Source organism: Macrobrachium nipponense, chromosome 6, assembly GCF_015104395.2.
Source record: "Macrobrachium nipponense isolate FS-2020 chromosome 6, ASM1510439v2, whole genome shotgun sequence".
Lineage (NCBI taxonomy): Eukaryota > Metazoa > Arthropoda > Malacostraca > Decapoda > Palaemonidae > Macrobrachium > Macrobrachium nipponense.
Window position 1 is genome coordinate 37,941,653 of NC_061108.1, and position 21,506 is coordinate 37,963,158.

Here is a 21,506-nt window from a genome sequence, read left to right on the forward strand (position 1 = left end):
CCTTTTGAAAGACTTGTTTCCTAGTAAGTTTCAAGCACCAGTTCCTCTCTCTCCGCCTTCTCAACTATCTTCATCGAAGGCAAGGAAGACGCCAGGATTTGTGAAGATGGCTACGTCTCTCTCTACAAAAAGGGCGTTCAAGAGGATTCACGATTGGATGGAATCCAAGAAGGCAAAGGGCAAGACTTCATTTGCTCTTCCCCCCGCAAAACTTAGTGGTAGAGGAGGAATCTGGTATGAAACAGAGGAGGAAGCAGGTTTGAGGATACCTGCCTCTGCTCAAGGTGATTTCTCTAATTTAGTTGATGCGCCTAGAAGATCTTACCTTCCGTCAGCAAAAGTATCCTGGACGATGACGGAAACAGACCACCATCTTAAGGATATTTACAGGACACTAGAAGTTTTTAACTTCCTTGACTGGTGTCTGGGGGTCTTAGACATGCAGTCTAGAAGTCCAGACTCTATTTCTTTATAGGAATTATCTAGTATTTTGTCATGTATGGACAAAGCAGTAAGGGATGGCTCCGACGAATTGGCATCACATTTTGCGTCGGGAGTCCTGAAGAAACGCGCGCTTTACTGCAGCTTTACATCGAAATCAGTATTGCCTGCACAGAAAGCAGAACTGTTGTTCGCCCCCTTTTCGGCTCATCTGTTTCCTCAATCAATGATAAAAGATCTATCAGTGAATCTTCAGGAAAAAGCAACGCAGGACCTTTTATCTCAATCCTCAAAACGTCCTGCTGCCCAGCCCTCTTCCCGGACTACGCAAGTTTCCAGGAAGAATTTTAAGCCCTTTCGCGGCAGAGCTCCCTCGAGAGCCCCTCCACTCTCGGGGGAGGAGCTTCCCTAGAGGGCAGAGCCCCTTCAAAGCCTAGGGGAAAGCAAATGACTTATCTACCCTTCAGACACCGGTCGGAGCGAGGCTCTCTCTCTTTGCAGAGGCATGGAGGATAAGAGGAGCGAACAGTTGGTCACTAGAAATTATCGAGAACGGTTACAAGATCCCGTTCCTCTCAAGACCTCCTTTAAGCACAGAACCGATAGATCTGTCGCCATCTTACCAGACTTCGAAACAACAGATCCTGCTAGATCTTCTGGATCAAATGTTAGAGAAGAGAGCAGTAGAGCGGGTTCTATCATTGAATTCACCGGGCTTTTACAACAGGTTATTCCTGGTTCCGAAGCAGTCGGGGGGATGGAGACCTGTCCTGGACGTGAGCAGACTGAATCTTTTCGTAAGAAAGGAAAAATTCAAGATGGAAACTTCACAGTCTGTTTTAGCAACACTAAGACCAGGGGACTGGATGGTGTCCTTGGATCTCCAAGACACTTACTTCCATGTCCCGATTCATCCGCGTCCAGGAAGTACCTCAGATTCGTCTTGAAAGGACAGGTCTTCCAATTCAGAGCCCTCTGCTTCGGACTAAGTACAGCTCCGATGGTTTTCACGTTTCTGATGCAAAACATAGCAAAATGGCTTCATCTTTCGAAGATAAGAGTCTCACTCTATCTCGACGATTGGCTCATCCGGTCGTCTTGCAAGACAAAGTGTCTGGAGGACCTTCACACAACGTTACAGCTGACAAAAGCCCTAGGCCTTCTCGTCAATTTCGAGAAATCCCATCTGATCCCAACACAGTCCATCGTGTATCTGGGGATTCAGATGGATTCAGTGGCTTTTCAAGCTTATCCATCCATGGAACGTCGGCTGAAATGCTTAGAAAAAGTATCAGTCTTCTTAGAGAAGGAAATATGCTCAGCGAGGGAATGGATGAGTCTGCTGGGGACCATTTCCTCGCTGGAGAAATTTGTTTCTCTGGGAAGACTGCACCTCAGACCTCTTCAGTTTTTCATAGCAGACAACTGGAGGAACAAAAAAGACTTGAACAAAATTTTGAGAATCTTCTCAGGTTCAGTCAAAGGACCGATTTGTTAAGTGGTGGTTGCGATCCCGTCAAGCTATCGGAAGGACTGTCTCTCAAGCTTCTGAGCCCAGACCTAGTGTTGTTCTCAGACGCGTCCATGACAGGCTGGGGAGCAACACTGGGGGAGGAGGAAGTGTCAGGCCTCTGGGGAGGGGAACAGAGGTCCTGGCACATAAACCTCAAGGAATTAGAAGCAATTCGATTGGCTCTGCAATTCTTCGAGGGAAGAATTATAGGACGGATTGTGTCGAATAATAAGGATCTGCACGATCTTTTGAGGTCTTTCGAAACCTCAAAGATTCCGCGACCTAGAATTCCGTCATGGAATCTAGATGTTGTCTTGAAATTTCTAATGTCAAGCCCGTTTGAACCTTTGCATGCTGCCTCGATGAAGGATCTAACTAGAAAGGCTGTCTTCCTAACCGCTTTGGCAACAGCGAAAAGGGTTAGCGAGATTCAGGCCATGAGTAAGCATGTGGGCTTCAGAGAACACAATGCGGTGTGTTCTCTGAGTCCCTCGTTCTTAGCTAAGAACGAAAATCCGTCCAACCCCTGGCCCAAAGAGCTTTGAAATCAAGGGATTATCAGAGGTGACCGGACGAGAACCAGAGAGAGTCCTGTGCCCTGTCAGGGCTCTCAAGTTTTATCTGGCAAGAACTAAACAATGTAGAGGTCCGTCGGACAACCTGTGGTGCTTGGTCTGAGACCAGAATTACCAATGTCCAAGAACGCTCTAGCGTTTCTTCTTAGAAGCACCATCAGGGAGGCTCATGCTTCCTGTCCAGATAGTGACCTTAGTCTTTTGAAGATTAAAGCTCACGAAGTCAGAGCTATAGCGACTTCGGTTGCTTTTCAAAAGAATATGGCACTCAGTGATGTCTTGAGTGCCACATATTGGCGAAGCAACTCTGTGTTCGCCTCACATTACCTCAGAGATGTGAAAGCGACATATGAGAATTGCTACTCGCTGGGACCGTACGGCGGGAATGGGTACTAACCACCTGGCCGACCACTGCGTGTGCCGGGAGTTTTGAAATTCTGTCCGAAACCGTCAGAGAATACAGCTATATATATATATCTGCCAGGTAAGTATGAACAAACTTTATTGTATCATGACAATATCATTTTCTTAATAGCTCTCGCTACTGCGAAAAGAGTGAGTGAGCTGCAAGCGCTTGACTCGAGAGTGGGTTTTAAGAAGGATTCGGCTGTATTGTCCTTTAAGCCTTTATTTTTAGCTAAAAATGAAACCCCCCCCCCCCCCCCCCCCCCTCGAGACCTTGGCCTAGGACTTTCGAAGTAAAAGGGCTTTCTCAATTAGTTGGAAATGAAATGGAAAGAACATTATGCTCTGTGAGAACTTTGAAGTTTTACCTGCAGAAGAAGAAGCAGTTGCAGGGTTGCAATCAAAGTTTATGGTGTGCGGTTAAAGACCCTAAAAGAGCGATGTCAAAAAATGCCTTAGCATTTTTTGTTAGAAACATTATAACTGAAGCCCACATGAGTTGTGATAGTGAGGCATATAAGACCTTAAGGGTAAAAGCACACGAAGTACGTGCAGTCTCTACATTATTGTCATTCAACAAGAACATGTCAATGAAGAACATCTTACCGGCCACGTATTGGAGATGTAACTCAGTGTTCGCCTCACATTACTTGAAAGATGTGAGGGTAACATATGAGAGATGCTTCTCTCTAGGACCTTATGTATCAGTGGATACAGTGCTGGGGAAAGGAGAGAAGACTGATCCTTAAAATTAATTTTTGTCCTTATATTTTATATAGTGTGATTTTAAAATTAGTTGGTGTTGAGTTTTTAGGTTGTTTGAAAGGTATTTGGGGATAACGCCTTTCAATCATATATACTAATCCATGGTTAGGATCGGGTGATCGGGATCAGTGTTTTACTCCTTTATATGCCAAGAGGCATAGGTATATTGTCATGTAAGTGAATAAGACTCCAGTGACAATTGCCATCAGGTTCTGTTGAGTAAGTGGATAAGACCCCATTGACAGTCCTTTCAAGAGTTCTCAGACCAATAGGGCCAACACCCTCGCTGAAGCTTTTGAGGCGAAGTAGACTTCTAAGCATGAGCTATGAAATCTTCCGCCTAAAACGGTAGGAACTAGGGTAATTGTTATTTAACTTGTGTTACCTACAACATATGTTGTTTACCTATCAGGTCAGTAATTAGCTGTCTCTTGCCCTCCGCCAAAGGTGCCAATCAGCTAAGTATATATCTGACAGGGAAGTTGAATGTATGAAAATGATATTGTTATTGTACAATAAAGTTTCATACATACTTACCTGGCAGATATATACGATTGTATGGCCCACCCAGCCTCCCCTCAGGAGACAGGTGGAAGAGAAAATCTGGCTCAAGATGGTAATAGTTCCTATTCCTGCCACCCAGCGGCAGGCGGCGGGATCACCTGACCTACCTGTAGTGTGTGCCGCAAAATTTGAATATTAATAAACATTACCTTAATATAATTCATCTAGCCCTAAATCCCCAAAAACCGCACCAAAATTTACCACATTGGCAACCCTGTTACCTCCTATTCTGTCCGCCAGTTGGCAACACTGTCGCTGACAGATACAAAAACCTTCCCTCAAATCAGTTGTTAACGAGCGCCGGTGTTGTTTACATCACGGCCGCTCTTTATAAATTTCCTTAAACATTTTTGTGCCTTTAAAGCTTTCATTATTTGTTAAATGAGACTTTATGTGAATTACCACTCACACATTACATCACGAAATAGTGAATTAACTTTGATTTCTGTTGTGGTTCTTATCTTAAATTACGAACTTTTGCGCGACCCGGAACTACTGACCTGTCCAATTCTACGATGGATTGCCAAGAAATTACGATGCTTCCTTCTGCCAGCAACATCAGGAACTGCCCGGTTTGTGGGACAAGGATGAGTAGCAGGGAGTATGAACCCCATGACATTTGTAGCTCTAGTCATGGACAGGTTTGTGACTTGACTTCTCGTTGTGACGTACGTATGTAAGCCCTGGTCTGATGAGGATATGACTGCTTATATGAAACGCCAAACAATCTTGCAGCGTAAAAGATCGGTTAAGGAGAAAAAGAAATCGATTGCTAGAACTGTATCTAACGAATTCTTTGACTTGGCCGCTCATGGTTCTGGCTCTTCGGTTTCGCTATCGTACGACTCCGATTCCGAATTAATTGATGCTTTGCCCCCTGTACAACCGGTAATTAGTGAAGTTATTTCGATGTAGATTCAAAGATTTTTGGCAATGGAAACTACCTGGAAACAGAATTTTAAGAAATTACAGCTTAGTCTAGAATAGAGATTTATTTCAGCTAACGTTTAACAATCTGTCAGAGAATTTTCAAGAAGCCTTTACTAGAATGTCTAACACTCTTTTAGATTCATTTTCAGCTCCTCGTCAGGTACCTGTCGACAGCACCATGGTTAACGGTGTGACAGATACCCCCGGCTTGTGAACCCCCGTCTGGCAAGGCCTAGGGGGATCCGGTCCGGGCAGGTCCCTAACGAATCTTTACCCAACGTGTCCCCTGTCATGTATAGTCCGTACAGGTGCCAAAGGGCGCTTATTTAGGAGAAGGGGGGAGGGATATTAGTGTCAGGCCTAAGATAGCTAGTCGTCAGGATTTTACTTCAGGGGAAGTTTCTAAGTTAGGATCTGACGATGATGATGATGATGATGATGATGATGACGCGGATTCGTGTGATATTGATGTTTCCTCGAATGGATGTCATGATGTAGAATTCAAGAAACTTTTGATTTAATTTTGAGTTTTCTTCCTCAGGCGAGGCCTAAAGAGCAGAAGCAGCCTCCGCCTCGTTGTATTACAGAAGGATTTTTCTTGACGGTCCTTCCCGGTCACAGGAATTTTTATGTTTTCCCTTTGCCCACCCAGAGGTTGCGCGAGAGTGAGGGCGGACGTTGCCGCTGAACTTTTGAAGGTGATCGGGGAAGGGAAGAGGAAGCTCTCTTAGTCTTCTACGACACCGGAGAGGAGTTTACCAGGTGGCGGATGATTCTTCATTCTCTCGACCCCCCAAGCCAAATCCTGATTTTGTCCGACTTTCAAGTCAACCCTTGCCTTCTAAGGCTTCGGTCTCTGTCTCAATTGAAGATTTTATTGCTATGGAGTCTGTTATGAGCTCCTTACAAGAAGCTCAATCCTTCAATATGTGGGTCCTCGGAGGGCTTTTAATGTATATCAAGGACTCCGGGTTTGTTCTCCTGATGCTCCTCTTTGAGAAATTCTGCTCATTCATTTCAATCACTTCTGTACATCAGAACGAGCTTGCTGCTTCAATGCAGGCCTTTCTTGTTTCTCTAAGGCGTAACCTGTATTTGTCGCAGTTACCCTCCTCTGTATCGGAGATTCAGAGAACCCGTCTGTTTGTCCTCTTCTCCTTTTGGCGATTTGTCCTTTTTGATATTTCTGTGCTTTCTGAGGTTTTGAAGGAACATCAAGGTGATGCCTCTTCCAAGCTCACTGGGCCTTATCAAGAGCTTTTTCCTCTGGTCTTCCTACCGTTCCCTTCAAGGAGTAAGCGTAAGTTTAGACCAGATCTGTACCTTCTGCTCCAGCCCCAACAACCTCCTTCTGGCTCTTTTTTTTTCCAGAGTACATCTCAGGTTTGCTGGTGCCTCTACTTCATTCCTCTGGTGCTCACCTTTGAAACGCGGAAGAGGTTCTTGGCGTGGCTCTAAGGGCAGAGAAGAGCTCAACCTCCAGGAGGACCTTCTTCTTCTTCTTCTTCTTCCTTGTCTCTGCGTAAGAATTTTCGGAAGTAGGAGTCATCACCTCGCCTGGAGACCGCAGTAGGAGCTTGTCTCTCCCGCCATTGGTCAGCTTGGCAGGGGAGAGCGGTGGATGCTTGGGTGGTGGAGGTCCTGAAGGAAGGTTACGAGATCCCTTTTGTTTCCAGACTTCCACTTTCCAATCGTCCTCTCGAGTTCAGCAGCGTTATTCCCCTCACTCATCAGGGGTCAAGCCTTGGAGAAGGAGCTTTCGGCCCTCTTGGAGAAGGATGCCATAGAGCGAGCTCCTCCTTCTCTCGGGTTTTACTCTCGGATGTTTGTAGTTCTAAAGGCCTCGGGTGCCTGGCGCCCCATCATAGATCTTTCGGTTTTGAACAAGTTCATTCTAAAGTCCAAGTTCAGGATGGAGAACGGTCCAGACTGTTCTTTCATCCGTCAGGAGGGGGGACTGGATGATTTCCATCGATCTGCAGGATGCTTATCTGCAAATCCCCATCCATCCAAGAAGCAGAACCCTTACCTTCGGTTTTTCACGGACTCGGGAGTTTTCCAGTTCAAGACCCTTTGTTTCGGCCTCACCACTGCTCCAGCAGGTCTTTTCTCGGTGATGGCTCCTGTTTCAGCTATTCTGCATCAGTTAAATGTAAGGATGCTTCGGTATCTGGACGATTGGCTAGTCCAGGCCGAATCTCTAGAGAAATGTCTCCGGTCGAGGGAGATAGTTCTGTCTCTTTGTGTCGAGTTGGGCATTCGTGTCAACTTCGACAAGTCCAATCTAATCCCTTGCCAGATCATGACTTATCTGGGGATTGTTTTGAATTCCCAGATTTTGAGGGCTTCTCCCGCTCAGAAACGGATAGACAAGCTTCTGAGTCTGATCAAAGAATTTTTGTCCTCCGTAACGCAGCCAGTTTCTCTTTGGAGGTCTCTCCTGGGCCATTTGTCATCCCTCATCCAACTGGTTCCCGGAGGTCGTCTCAGAATGAGGTCCCTTCAGTCGACACTTCGCCAGTCATGGGATTTCGTGTCCGAGGACACGATAGTCGCCTCTTTCCTCACAATGTCGAAGGATCTCCGTTGGTGATGCAAGTTCACCGCCTCAAGTCAGGGACATCTCTTCTTTCGGTTCCTCCGGACCTAATGTTTTGGTCAGACGCCTCGGATCAAGGTTGGGGCGCACACCTGGGCTCCGAAGCCGCTTCGGGCCTTTGGTTAGAGGAGAAGAGGATCATGTCAATAAATTGGAGGGAACTGAGGGCAGTGTACCTAGGCCTTCTTTCATTTCAGGAACAACTGTTGGAGTCGGTTGTCACGATCCTTGTCGACAACACCACAGTCAGTCGTACTTGAGAAACCAAGGTGGCACACAGTCGGATCTTCTCACTCAAGAAGCCCGATCAATCCTGTGTTGGGCAGAAGACAGGGGGTATTACGTTGGTCCCTCAGTTTATCCTGGGCCATCACAACGTCTTAGCAGACGGGCCTTGTCGAGACCGAATGAAGTTCAAGGGTCGGAGTGGACACTTTGCCAGGAAGTCTTCGACAGCCTCAGGAAGAAATGGCCTGTCACAGTCGATCTGTTTGCCACCCCACTGAATTTTCGGTGCCAGATATTCTTCGCCCCTTATCAGACTCCTCAGAGTGCCGGGACAGACTCTCTTTTGCAGGACTGGGAGGGACTTCAAGCCTATGCTTTTCCTCCGTTCTCTCTGGTGAGGTCAGTCCTCAACAAAGTGAGGGCAACCAAGCGTCTGGATCTCACCTTGATCGCCCCCTTCTGGCCACAGAAGGAGTGGTTTCCCGACCTTCTGGAAGCACTAGTGGAACCCCCCACCATTCGCCTGCCAGAGAGACCAGATCTTCTCAACAACCCCATTTTCATTGGTTCCATCAGAGGCTCCACATGCTTCATCTTCATGCCTGGAGACTGTCAGGAGGTTTCTCCAAGCACGAAGGGTTCTCCTCCAGAGTGGCGCGACAGTTGGCTCTAGCCAGACGGCAATCAACCAGAGTAAATTATCAGGCTAAATGGTTGGTTTACAGACGTTGGTGTAAGTCTCAAGGACATTCAATTTCTAGACCTTCCTTACCGAAAGTAGCGGAGTTTTTAGTTCATTTACATCATGACAGGGCCCTGTCACCTTCGTGCATTAAGGGTTATAGGTCTATGCTTTCCTATGTTTTTAAGGCAAGGCTCCCTGAGATCTCTTCATCTTATGTCATTAGAGATTTACTTCGATCTTTTTTCCCTATCTCGACCCAGGCCGCAGTGTTCGCCTCCGACATGGGACGTTAACAAAGTCCTTCAAGCCTTAAGGTTCCCTCCGTTTGAGCCTCTGAATTCTGCCAAATTTAGGGACCTCTCTTCTAAGACACTCTTCCATTGCTCTCACTGGCTACAGCCAAGAGGGTGGGTGAACTGCAAGCACTCTCTTTTCTGGTTGCCAGAGCTGGACAAGACATGATTTTGTCATACCTTCCTGAATTTGTCGCAAAGACTGAATCGTCTGATAATCCCATTCCCAGGTCTTTCGTACTGAAGTCGCTGGTCGACTTTGTTGGTAATTTAAATGAGGAATTAGTTCTTTGCCCTGTTTAGGGTGGCTCTCATGTTATTTACGCCGCACGAAGGACATTCAGGGTCGTCCCCATCATCTGTTTGTTTCACCCCGAAATGTCAAGAGACCTATTTCAAAGAATGGTGTATCCTTTTTTCTCAGAGATCTGATCGTTAAAACTGGTGGTTCGGCTGCTGGGGAAGACCAGACGCCGAGAGCACACAGTATTAGAGCAGTTGCTACATCAGTAGCTTTTTATGAAGAATGTCTCAGTCGCCAAGGTGCTTGAGGCGGCGACTTGGCGTTCTAATTCTGTTTTTGCCTCTTTTTTACTTGAGGGATATTTCTCTAGTTCTAGGCGACCTTCGTTCTTTGGGCCCGTTGGTGATGGCAGGACAGGTCGTCAGACAGGAGAATTAGGTAGTCTTCCTGTTTTACGTTTGGTTGCTACCTGTATATTATTCATTAATTTTTGTTTTGTTGTATATATTTTTTGTTTTTGTATTATAACCCATGGCAGTTTTTGACGTAGTTATAATGGGAATTAGGCAGTTTGGTATTTAGGTGTTGTTGATGACAAGGACTGACTGCTTGGCAACTCATGCTGCCTTCCATTGTCAGTGTGAAATGGTTCCAGCCACTGGGTCGGCACTGGCGACTACGCTTCTCCCCACCAGAGTCGATGCTGACCTAGGACTAGCCACTGGTTCGCTTGTCCTGACGACTCCTGCTTCTTCCACTGTCCTGGACAGGGAATTAGTCGATGGATCGTCTGCTGTCATCTGGTGACTCGCTCACCATCTACTTTTTGTCTCACCTGTTTTCTCGGAGTCAGACACTCGTGTGAGATCAGGAGGGGCGACATTTAGTAGCCCTGAGTTTCTTGTTGACGAAGTCGGTTGCGTTGATACACCCCCGATGATCGTGTAACATGAGACCAGGTTGGACTGTCAGGCATTCGTCCTTCGGGACTGAATCGCCTTTTGCTCCGCGCTCCTTTCTCTTGGCACCAGAAAGCTCGAGTTAAGAGTTGCTCATGAGCCGATTCGTTGCTGGCGACGTCGGGTTGCGTTGATACACCCCCAAGGTTTGCTTAGCTTTGAATCGCCCAGACAGTCCAGACACTCATCCTTTAGGGAAAGAATAGTGCTTGATAATCTTCAGGGTGCAGCCTTGCTGTCCGCAATTCGTCTGACTGTCACCTGTCGGTCACCTGACTTTAGTACAGACGGACTGACTATGCACTTACTCCTTGTCCTGTGCTACCGCAGTTTGGTGGCATTATGGTAGGAGACTTTGAGTTGTTAGTATCTTAGACCTTGGGTTGAGTTTTGACTGCCTATGATATATATTTCTTTGTTTGTTTTCTCCTATTCTGTCCGAAGGGGAAATTGTATTCAGATTCCCTCCTCCTTTTCAATGTGGTTAATCGGGCTAGATGAATTATATTAAGGTAATGTTTATTAATATGGAATTTTTATTCTAAAATTAATATTAATAATACTTACCTGTATAATTTATCTAGTCCCACCCATCCTACCCCACGATCTGCCTATCACAACTGATTTGAGGGAAGGTTTTTGTGGATCTGTCAATGACAGTTTTACCAACTGGCGGACAGAATAGGAGGTAACACGGGTTTGCCCAATGTGGTAAATTTGGTGCGGTTTTTGGGATTTAGGGCTAGATAAATTATACAGGTAAGTATTATTAATATTAATTTTAGAATAAAAATTCCATTTCTGTCGGGGACGACGGAGTCTATAGCTAAGTATATACCTGCCAGGTAAGTATGTATGAAACTTTATTGTACAATAACAATATCATTTTCATTTTCGTTCTCGCCTGTCTGCCTGTTACAAGTATTTTGCCTTAACCGAGCGATTTCCAACTCATGCATACGTTCTTTCTTTCTTCCTACTCATGCATACGTTCTTTCTCTCTTTCTTCCTGCTGCATTACCAACATTTCTCTCTCTTGCTGCATTTTCATTGCTTCTCTCTCTTTCTCTTGCTGCATTCATTACTTCTCTCTCAGCTGCTCTTTCATCTATCTCATACTTTTCTCTTTCTTTCCTTTCAACATACTCACAGAGATCATTCCCCTCTAGACCTAGGAGCTTACCCGACTCAATAAACTCTTTCACCATCTCACTCATTCTGGTTCTTTCTATATTCTCCCTGTTTCAAACTGTTACAGCACCAAATGTCCTGGCAAGGTCGCCACTAATGTCATGGACCCCGAGAGGTCTGCCTCAGGTTCAATATTAAAATAAACAAAAAGAATTCAACATCAACAGTTGAAACTGGGGATACGAATATAGAAAGATACACAAACAGAACAAAAGTTTATTTACAAGCTTACTAACAAAGACAAATGCAGAATGGTTTCTCCTATTTACATAACAAAAGTAAAATCTTACACTGCATGAACTAGGGAAACAGTGAGGTAATGAAAATACTTGCTGGCCAGTTTTGTTTCTGGGAAATCAATGCTCGAAGCGATGGCTTCACAAAAGGAGAACTGTAACTTGTTCCGACACGGCATACAAACCTTCGGTCCTTTTACAATAGGAATGGTACTAGCGGCAGCTGGATAGGTCGTAAGCTTTCGAACAAGGGGTTCGGTAGTTAACTGCTTGTCCGACCGCGGCGCTAGCGACTGGGAGGTAAACAAATCACTTTTGCTTTCGGCCTGCTGGCGTGTGGACGTGTATCATCGCTCTCTGCCCGCTTCCAAATCGTCGTTGCTTTTCGCATGGTTGTGTTTTTCTTTTTCTATTTATCTAGTGAAACTGAATTGTAAGTACAATCATTTCATATTTATTTCCATTGAATTCAATTGTGAATTAAAGGATCTTGGTTTCTCCACGCCCTCCGTTTACCCGAGGTGCCGGGACTGAGGGTCGTAAGTGCGGGAATTCATTTTCCCAGAAATGATCCTCGTATTGTGTATGCTCGGTGCCGAGGGCGGGAGAGCGCTCGCTCCGAGCGTATATTTTGGTTGGAAATGTGTAGATGAAAATCGTAAGTAAGTGCTCTTTTCATTTATATTTTTTTTACCTGTATGCTCGTTGCCGAGCGAATGCGCTCGACACGAAAACTTATTCTGTATGGAAGTGGAATCGCAAGTACAGTATTCTTTTCATTTTCATATATTTATTTTGATTGTAGCAATACTCTTTTTGGATCAGTTTCCGAGCTTACCCGGAAATTGATCCTTTCCCCTTTTTATTTGAATGAAGTGAAATCGCAAGTGCAGTTCTTTTTCATTTTCATATTTTATTGAGATTGCATTGTTTACTTGGATCAATGTTTCCGCTATTTCCCGGGAATTGATCCTTCCCCTTTTTATTTGTATGAAGTGAAATCGCAAGCGCAGTATTCTTTTTTTCTTTTCATATATATTTTGATTGCATCAATTCATTATGGATCAAGGTTTCCATTCATAATCGGGAATGGATCCTTTTACCCTTGCGCTCGGTACCGAGGGCGCAAATGCGCTTGATCCGAGCCCTTATTCATTGTGAAGTGAATCGTAATGCAAGATTCTTTTTCATTTTATTCCTTTTATTATTGATTGCATCAATATTTATTTGGTTCAAGTTCCGCTCAGTCAGGGAATTGATCCTTATGCCTTGCATTCGGGCCGAGGGCACGATTGCTCTCGGGCTCTTATATTATTGTTGGGTACATGGGTGCTGTGCGGGGGTGGGGAAACGAGAGGACCCCCCCCCCCCCGCTCAGCTCCCACAGATGCCCTTCCCCCCCTTGGGGGGGGGGGGGGGGGTGGGGTAGGTTATCGGCGTTCTTCTCCTCGCCCGATCCGTCGAGCGCGGGGGAGGGCGCTCGGTGCCCGATGTACAATTGTATTCGGGGTCTTCCACTCGTTCGGAGAGGGCTCACCCCCCCCGCGCGAGGGGACTTCCCCCCCACTAATCGCTACTACTGTTATTTCCGCAGGTGCTACTGCCACGAGGGTGGACCTTGGTGAGGTATGGGCGTCCTTCCATTTGCAGGGCGTGCTAGTGTCCAGGGGCTTGCGGTTCTATGTCTGGGCCTACTGCGGTCACCCATGGAGTGGTGACCACGCTCCAGGTGACGACGTCCCTCCTCACCTGGTGTACTCGCCTCACGTGGTAACAGTCTTGCCTACAGCCGCTGTGAAGTGCCGTTCGCCGTACCGAGTAGGGGGGCGTGCTGCCGCCGCTCGTGGTTGCCGCGCTGCAGCGACCACACTTCCGCTGCCCTAGAGCTCGCCCCTGGACCTGACCGCCGGTACCAGGATGTTGCTGGCTGCTGCTCCACTTCCTGTGTTTCCGGTGCTGCCTGCCGTACCTGCCGTTCGGGGCTGACTGTCCATGCAGTTGCTGCGCTGGCTGTCCCTGCCGTTGCTGCGCTGGCTGTCCCTGCCGTGCTGCTGGCTGTCCCTACCGATGCTTGTGCTGGCTGTGCCTGCTGTTCCTGAGATGCCCATAACTGCTGACGTCGTCCCTGTTTCGTGGTCGGTACTACCCCAGACTATGGTCTGTCTGTACAGGTGCGTCCGGGCCCTGTGGCTTCGGCTACAGCAGCCCCGGCTCCGCCCTGGATGGCAGATCTTACGTCTGTCCTGAGGAAGCTGACGAAGAAGAGGAGGAAGGTGTCGTCGTCGTCGTCTTCATCTCTTCATCGTCGTCGGCTTGCCGCCTCTTCCCCTTCGACTTCTAAGGCCTTCACAGCCGAGGAAGGAAGAAGGTTGCCTCCTCCATCCTAAGAAGTCTCCCTCGGGAGCTTCTCGGGACCCGTCTCACCTCGGTGGGACGGGAGGGTTCCTTCCGCTGGTCCTCCTGCTCCTTCGGGAGCGGGGCCCGTCTCTTCTTCCGCAAGGAAGAAGACTACGGGGACCAGAGGAGTACCGGCTAACACCGGTACTTTCCTCGCCTGGTGTCAGTGGTTCTGCCACTGCATCAGGGTCCGTCTCGGCCTCTCGTTCGCGGGAGGTACCGATGTACGGTCGCCTACCAGCGACCGTGCAGCCAGGGGGGGGGGAACCAGACCTCGGAGCTCGCTCAGCGTCAGGTTCACGGCACGGGGCGGAAGACTGGTGACAGCCGCTCACGGCGACTCTCACCAGACCAGCTCTCGCTCTCGCGGCGACCAGCTGGCCCCCGGGGACGTGACGGTCCACGACCGGCCACGGGCTGAGGCTGGGAAGAGGTCCTCCCGTTCGCCGGTACCAGCCACGGCTGGAACCAGCGACGTGACGTGCCGTGAGGACAAGCACCGGTCTCACTGTGACAGTGGAGCCTGCAGGTCGCCTGACCGTCGCTCTCACAGAGAGCGATCGGGTACGGCAACCAGCACCAGCTCTTCTGACACTCGAGATCGGGGCCGCTGTGCTCAGTCCAGCCGTTCTCCACAGCGAGACGGTTCGACCAGGCCTGCAGCTCGATCGCCACCGCTGGTTGACGATCGCTGCAGCCTCCAAGCCTGCTGGTTCTGCCAGCGAGCGAGGAGGGAGCGTCAGGTCTGCCTCTCCCGTACCTTCAAACCTCCTCGGGTTACACGGTAGGAGCGAGGTATTGAGGATGTGATCGTGAGGGGTGCGCCCCTCATGATCCCACCACGACGCCCTACGTGCCAGGCACGGTTCTTGGACCGGCCAGGACGTATTGCGCAAGTGGATGGAGAAGACCGAGAGGGCTGTCGCCGTTCCCCCTTCTTAGGAGGAAGGTTCTCGGAATATGCTCTTGTTCGAAGGCTTAACGGTCCCACTCTGCAAGATGCTGTGACTTTCGAGATCCAGAGGAACTTTGCCGAGGTTATGGCGCTGATTCGTCAGCACAACGACCTCGGGGAAGGATCGCCGCTCCCACCAGCAGAGCCACGTCTCGGCTCGAGTCGTTTTGGGGCCCGAGAGGGAACCCAAATCGACGGTGGGTCTGCCGCGATCGGAGCTTGCCGACTGTGTTGAACCAGGTAGTCTCTCGTCTCCGGACAAGAAGGCTCTCTCAGTTTCTGGCCGGTCGAACAAGCTACTTCACCTCCTCTACTGCGACAGAGGCGTTTCCTCTACGTGTCTTCGGACACCGTATTTGAATACCCCTTCGGTCCTCCTGAGGTTTCGACCTCGACGAGGACTGGAATGAGTCGGAGGACGGTATCGGCTCTCTCCTGTCAGGTGTCGATCAGCCCCACCCAGACGACGTTCACAGTGGCGGCAGACACTTACCTACAGTATGAGTTCGTAACCCTCCTCGGGAAAACGTTTTCTCCTGACGATACGTTTTCCCAGGCTCTGAGAGGCCATCGCCGTAAGGCGATGGCTGCTCCTTTTCTTCTCCAACTGCTAGTTCCGCTGGGAAGGCGAGCCAGTATCCAATTCCTCCCCCATTCCCTCTCTCCTTACGGCTACGAGGGAAAGGGGAGGGATCCTACAGAGATTTCTCTGTAAGATCCCACGTTAGGGGCTGCGCTACCGGGGGGACCTTCGGGTCCTACCTGACGTAAGCCCCGGTCATTGAGGAGGGATCCTGCCCCTTTCTCGATTTCTACGGGAATCGAGAGGACCACCAGCCGATATCGTTTGACGAATTCGGTGGGGGGTGGTTTCGCAGAGTGCTTAGAATTCTACCAAATTTCTAGCGCACTCAGAGTGTTCGAGTTTTTTACGATCTCCAAACACTTAGGCGAGACCACGGTCCAAAGTGAGCGAGAATCCCCGATAATTGTTACACGATAATCGGGAACCTCGCTTATGCTCGAATTCCTGTAATTTCTAGCATTTGGAAGAAGACTGCTGCGGAAGGAAGAGTATCTCACAGTAGGCGATTAACCTGGAATAGAGAAGAACGGACGGGAACTCCAGTTTGGCTTGAACTATCGTCTTCGGTATTCTGTTCACCATTGAAGCTTTCCTTTGGGAAAGACTTCTCCTTCACTCTCTTGACTAGAGAAACGAAGGCGGTCGATCTCCAATCTTATTCTCATTCCTCGAGAGGAAAAGAATTTAGGATGGAGGTCGTGGTTACAGAACCTACAAATATACTACGTATATTACCCTCGCGACATGATTCTTTTAACAGTTGAATTGTCCGGGGGGTAGGCGCATACCGTAGTTAACTCTACGGTTTGTGACCGAGACGAATTGTATCTTAATTGACTGCAACTCGGGGTTTGCCTGCAACCTCCCAGCAGTTATCAGTTTCGATTTTAGATACTTGGTATTGTCATGACAACACCAAATCAGCTTTTGTATACCGAAATCCGTTTCGGTTAAATATAATTGCTCGAGCGTATTCTTTATGCTCGATGGTTCTAGCCGAACGCATTCCTTCGTGGAATAATGGATTACCTGGTCAACTCAGGATGACGAGTCACCGAGAGCTACTGCGTATTGAACTGCCTGATAGCGGCTCAGTATCAGCTAGGTCTCGGAGATGAACGGTCGGTTACGTCTCTCTCTCCCCTGGTTTGATTGACTACCGAACCGTATCTCTGCCCAACAATCATGGACTTAGGTCTCCTTGATTAACGGGGATTCTCGCAATAATGAAGGACCATCTACTGCTGTGACGCTCGATTTCATCGCCTTCGACATTGCGAGAATTTTCAACAGAGATATCTCTTGGACTCTTTCATCTTTTCTGTTTACCGCACGGTAACAGAAGTCTGTACTAGTCACCCGCTGCATCGCACCGCGATAATGCGAATGATTTTTGCAGACATCTGAGTTTGTCTTCAAAATATCTCGTATTCGTAGGTGTGCAATTATTCATTGCTCGCCCCGAATTAACAGATATGTCAGAAGACATCGCCTACTCTCCGACCTGACAGCTCTACTTCCAAATGTTCAGCCCATGAGAAGCAGTTCTTCAGGCAGTATTTCCCTGTCTTCATTACTGAAAAGCGCTCCGCTTTTATTGCAACTACGATCCTCACCGGACAGCAATGAATAGCGGTTAGCGTTCTCAGTCTTTGTAGCACAGGTTTCAGAATCTTGAGAATCCGTTCTCTCGGTTCAGCTGTGAAGACGTAGGTTGCATTTTCTGTACACCTTCGTCTTCAACGACACATAGTGTTGTTTTCTCCTTAGCCAAGAATCAACTATACTATGATATCTTGCCATCAGGGACCTCGGTCTCTAGAAGGCAATTGACTTTCGCCTGTTGGGCACATGCCTTAAGAGAGTCATCACCTTGCCTTCTGGCATCGGTGACGAACAAATTATTTGTTTAGTCTCTTGGCATAACCCTTTTAAGGCGAAGGTCACGTGACTTGCTCGGGTGCTTGGACAACTGCCTCCTACCGAACGCAGTCAGTCGGCAGCTGTCAGAGCGCCCAAGTCTGTTACGAACTTCGCTGTGGACTTAGTTCGGTTGTTCCATAACAGTCTTCTCTTCGTCCTAACGGCTTGTCACCATCGACACCCACCATTGAGTGTCGGTGTCCTATCCACTACCGAGAAGAACAACTTCGCTGCAGACGGATAGACCAGTATGGGTACAGGACATCACCGAAGTCGAGAAGAGGGATAGGTCATACGACCATTCCCTTCTTTTCCTCTGAGGTAATTGCATGACTTTTCCTGCGAAGTCAAGCATCCAGGGGATGGGGATTCGTGACGCTCGATTCGTACCGAATTCGTAGCGAAGACTCTGAACCCTTCCGGTTCCTGACGCAATCGGTTTAGAGTCCTTCACAATCCCCTCCCTAATGGACTTCACCGCCTTCGATGCGAAGGAGATGCTGCTTTGTCCTGTGAAAGCGCGACCGCGCTTTCTGAAGAAACTCGACATCCCCACGGCTGAGTGTTGAAGACTCTTCGTCAGCACCAAGATGACCTAGAAGTACACTCCCTCTAGTTACACAAGAACTTCTCCGTGGCGCAGGTACTGAAGGCAGGGGTCTGGTACAACCAGACCACTGGCACATTCTTCTAACCTTTTGGATATTGCCCACAGGTCCTTGGATCGTTTTCCTTGGGGACCCGTGTGCTGCTCAACACGTTGTGTAGCTAACCCAGACCCTAGCAGGCTGAACAGCATCGAGTCCTGGTGTGACTGTAAGAATAGATAAGTGAATGAGAGAGTGACTGGCTTCTCTTCCTATCTTTTTCTCCCCCTCTACCTGTGGGTAGAGGGATACGGTCATCACCTTGCTGGATAAGGACGAGATGCCGGTGAGCTACTCGACAGAGCCCCATCCTATCCCTTCACTAGGGATGTGCCCAGCGAATATCCACCACTTCCTCCTACAAGGGGGGGGGAAGTGGATGCCAACAAGAGACAAACCATAACTTTATGTTGACTCTTGCAAATAGGAACTTGTTCTTGTTTGCTGGTACGAAGAGATACGCTTGCCTCTCTCTTAGTACTTGGTCCAGAGGTCTGACCATTGATCCTGCGGTGCACACCCCGATCAATCGGACAGAGGCTTGGATCCCTCCCTCGCTCTTACGACCAGGGAGGCATTCCAAGGTTGGGCGAACACCAGACTCAGATTCCTCCCACCAAGAAGTGAGTCTTCCTATTGTAAAAGGACCGAAGGTTTGTATGCCGTGTCAGAACAAATGACAATTTGTCCAAAATTGCATTTTTCCTAACTATACAAACCTGAGGTCCTTTTACACATAGTCCCACCTCATGCCACCCCTCACTCTGCAGTTTTTGCTTGGGCCAAAAGCAAAAGTGATTTGTTTACCTCCCAGTCGCGCGCGCGCGCCTGTCGGACAAGCAGTTAACTACCGAACCCCTTGTTCGAAAGCTTACGACCTATCCAGCTGCCGCTAGTACCTTCCTATTGTAAAAGGACCTCAGGTTTGTATGGAGTTAGGAAAAAATGCAATTTTGGACAAATTGTCATTTCAGATGTCTTCTTGACTCTGTATTGCAGAAAACTATGTCTATTCTTGATACTCGAAGGGCAGGCTACTCCTCAAAACCAACTATAGACCGTTTCTTCTCTGAAGGCTTGCTCTACATCGAAATGCCTCGGCCGTCCACTCTCGGACGACAACTTGACCAAATTCCGATCAAACTCTCGAGCACCTTTTCCTCTCTGATCCTTCTTCTGTTCCTTAATCTCTTATCTCCCTCTGATGATCTCTCCTCTGATCTCTGCTCTCTGCTGGTCCCTCACTGATGATCTCTGCTGCTGATCTCTCACTGATGATCTCTTACTAAATCAGTCGTATTTATACGGCAAACTGGGGACGGGGCCTACCAGCGAACGTCACAGATTCCCAAGATGACAAGAACATCTTAGAAGGTTCTTGACGAAATATTGCATCTTGTTCTGACGACACGTCGGCGCCTGTTGTGTTCCACAACATGCCTGGCGATTCTAGAACGATCATGAGAACAGGCGCCTCCAACACGTGAGCAAATGCCTCTTTGCTGCAGACCTACTTGAAGAAAATGCATTTTAATTTCCTTTAACTTTTAATTCGTTGCTATGAAGCGATTACCATGACAACTAGTTACCTGCACTAATGATGGCGGCGCCACTGGGAAATTTGAAAGTTAGTCTGCTGGGCGTGTAGAATCCTACAGCCGGATAATTGCTTGGTAAGTATGAATAAAACATAATTTTATTATAAAAATATCATATTTGGTAATATTTTTGGGGTATGGAATGCATTAATTGTATTTATGTTATTCCTTTTGGGAATTGGACTTCATCGGAGGTTCCAGAAGAGATTACGTATGAAAACCGAGGTTCCACTGTATAATAAAAATATCATATTTACAGTCAAAAGTGTTGCTGTAGGAGTGCCTATGATCAATTGTCATTTAAAATCATCTGTTGATTAGCTTTATATTAGTTTACATTTTTTAATTCTTTACATCTTTATCTTAAAGTATCACATTTTCCTTTGATTTTTCAGAATTCTTCCCAAGGTTGATTGTGTGTTGATATCATATCCTGATCCCCTTCATATGGGTGCCTTACCATTTTTAGTTGGGAAGGGTCAGCTATCATGCCCAGTTTATGCTACAATTCCAGTCTTTAAAATGGGTCAAATGTTTATGTATGACTGGTTTCAGGTGAGAATGCATTATTTGTTTTAGTATGAGGTGTATAAAAGGCCTATTACTTAGCCTTTCTGTAGAAGTTTAGTTATAAAATCAATGATGTTGTAAGTGGTATTCTGAAATTCTGTTTACTGCATTTTATTAGTAACAAAGTACACATTATCATTTCTTATTCTATTTGACATATTATATGCATGCATTTTATTATTAGTAACAAAGTACACATTCTCATTTCTTATATTTGAAATATGTACATAAGTAACAGAAGGTTATGTAATTATTGGTGTCCATCATTTCAGCTTTTTGTTTTTTTTTTTTTTTTTTTTTTTTTATTGCATGAATGAAGGTAGTATCTTTTCTAGTATATATGATAGCTGAGTCATCTTAACCCTTAAACGCCGAAGCGGTATTTAAAAATCGTCTCCCGTATGCCGGCGGCATTCGCGAGTGAGCGCCGAAGCGGAATTATTATTATTTTTTTTTTTTCAAAAAATCACAGCACGCTTAGTTTTCAAGATTAAGAGTTCATTTTTGGCTCCTTTTTTTGTCATTGCCTGAAGTTTAGTATGCAACCATCAGAAATGAAAAAAAATATCATTATCATATATAAATATTGGGATATATGACCGCAAAAAAAAATTTCATATATAATTGTATACAAATCGTGCTGTGAGCAAAACAGTTAAAGCTAACAAGTTAATTTTTGTTGTTGTATTGTACACTAAATTGCAATCATTTTGGTATATAACATATTGTAAAATGATCAAGGCAACACAGAGAAAATATTATCACAAAATGATTCAGGAATTCGTAACGAGCAGATGTAAAAAAAAGCTGGTTTCAAAAATTCACCATAAATCAAAATATTGTGCTAGAGACTTCCCGTTTGTTGCAAAATGAAGGTAATTGATTGAATTTTACAAGACTGTAAGTGTTGTACCTTACAATTGCAGTTTTCGACCATTTGGGTCGAGTTAAAGTTGACCGAAGGACGAATTTTTTCTATATCATTATTTATATGTAAATATTTCAAAACTGATAAAAGCTACAACCATAGGTTGTTTTTTGTTATATTCTACATGAAATTGCACACATTTTCATATATAAAACTTTATGTAAAAGCTAATTTAAAATGGTGCAAACATTACGACAATCGGACGAAAAAAGGGATTTTGATGGAGGAAAAATCTATTTCTGGGCAATGACCTGTGTCGCCCAGTGAAATGTAT

At 46.7% G+C, this 21,506-nt stretch overlaps 1 protein-coding gene across 1 annotated transcript in view; it reads left to right on the top strand.

Moving 5' to 3' along the window:
- The window catches only part of LOC135216419 (probable cleavage and polyadenylation specificity factor subunit 2), a 217,622-nt gene that overhangs the window by 16,627 nt on the left and 179,489 nt on the right, over positions 1-21,506 (top strand). The window contains exon 2 of the mRNA XM_064251764.1: positions 20,130-20,289. Coding sequence (XP_064107834.1) covers positions 20,130-20,289 — 160 coding nt within the window. The remainder of the gene's footprint in view (positions 1-20,129; positions 20,290-21,506) is intronic.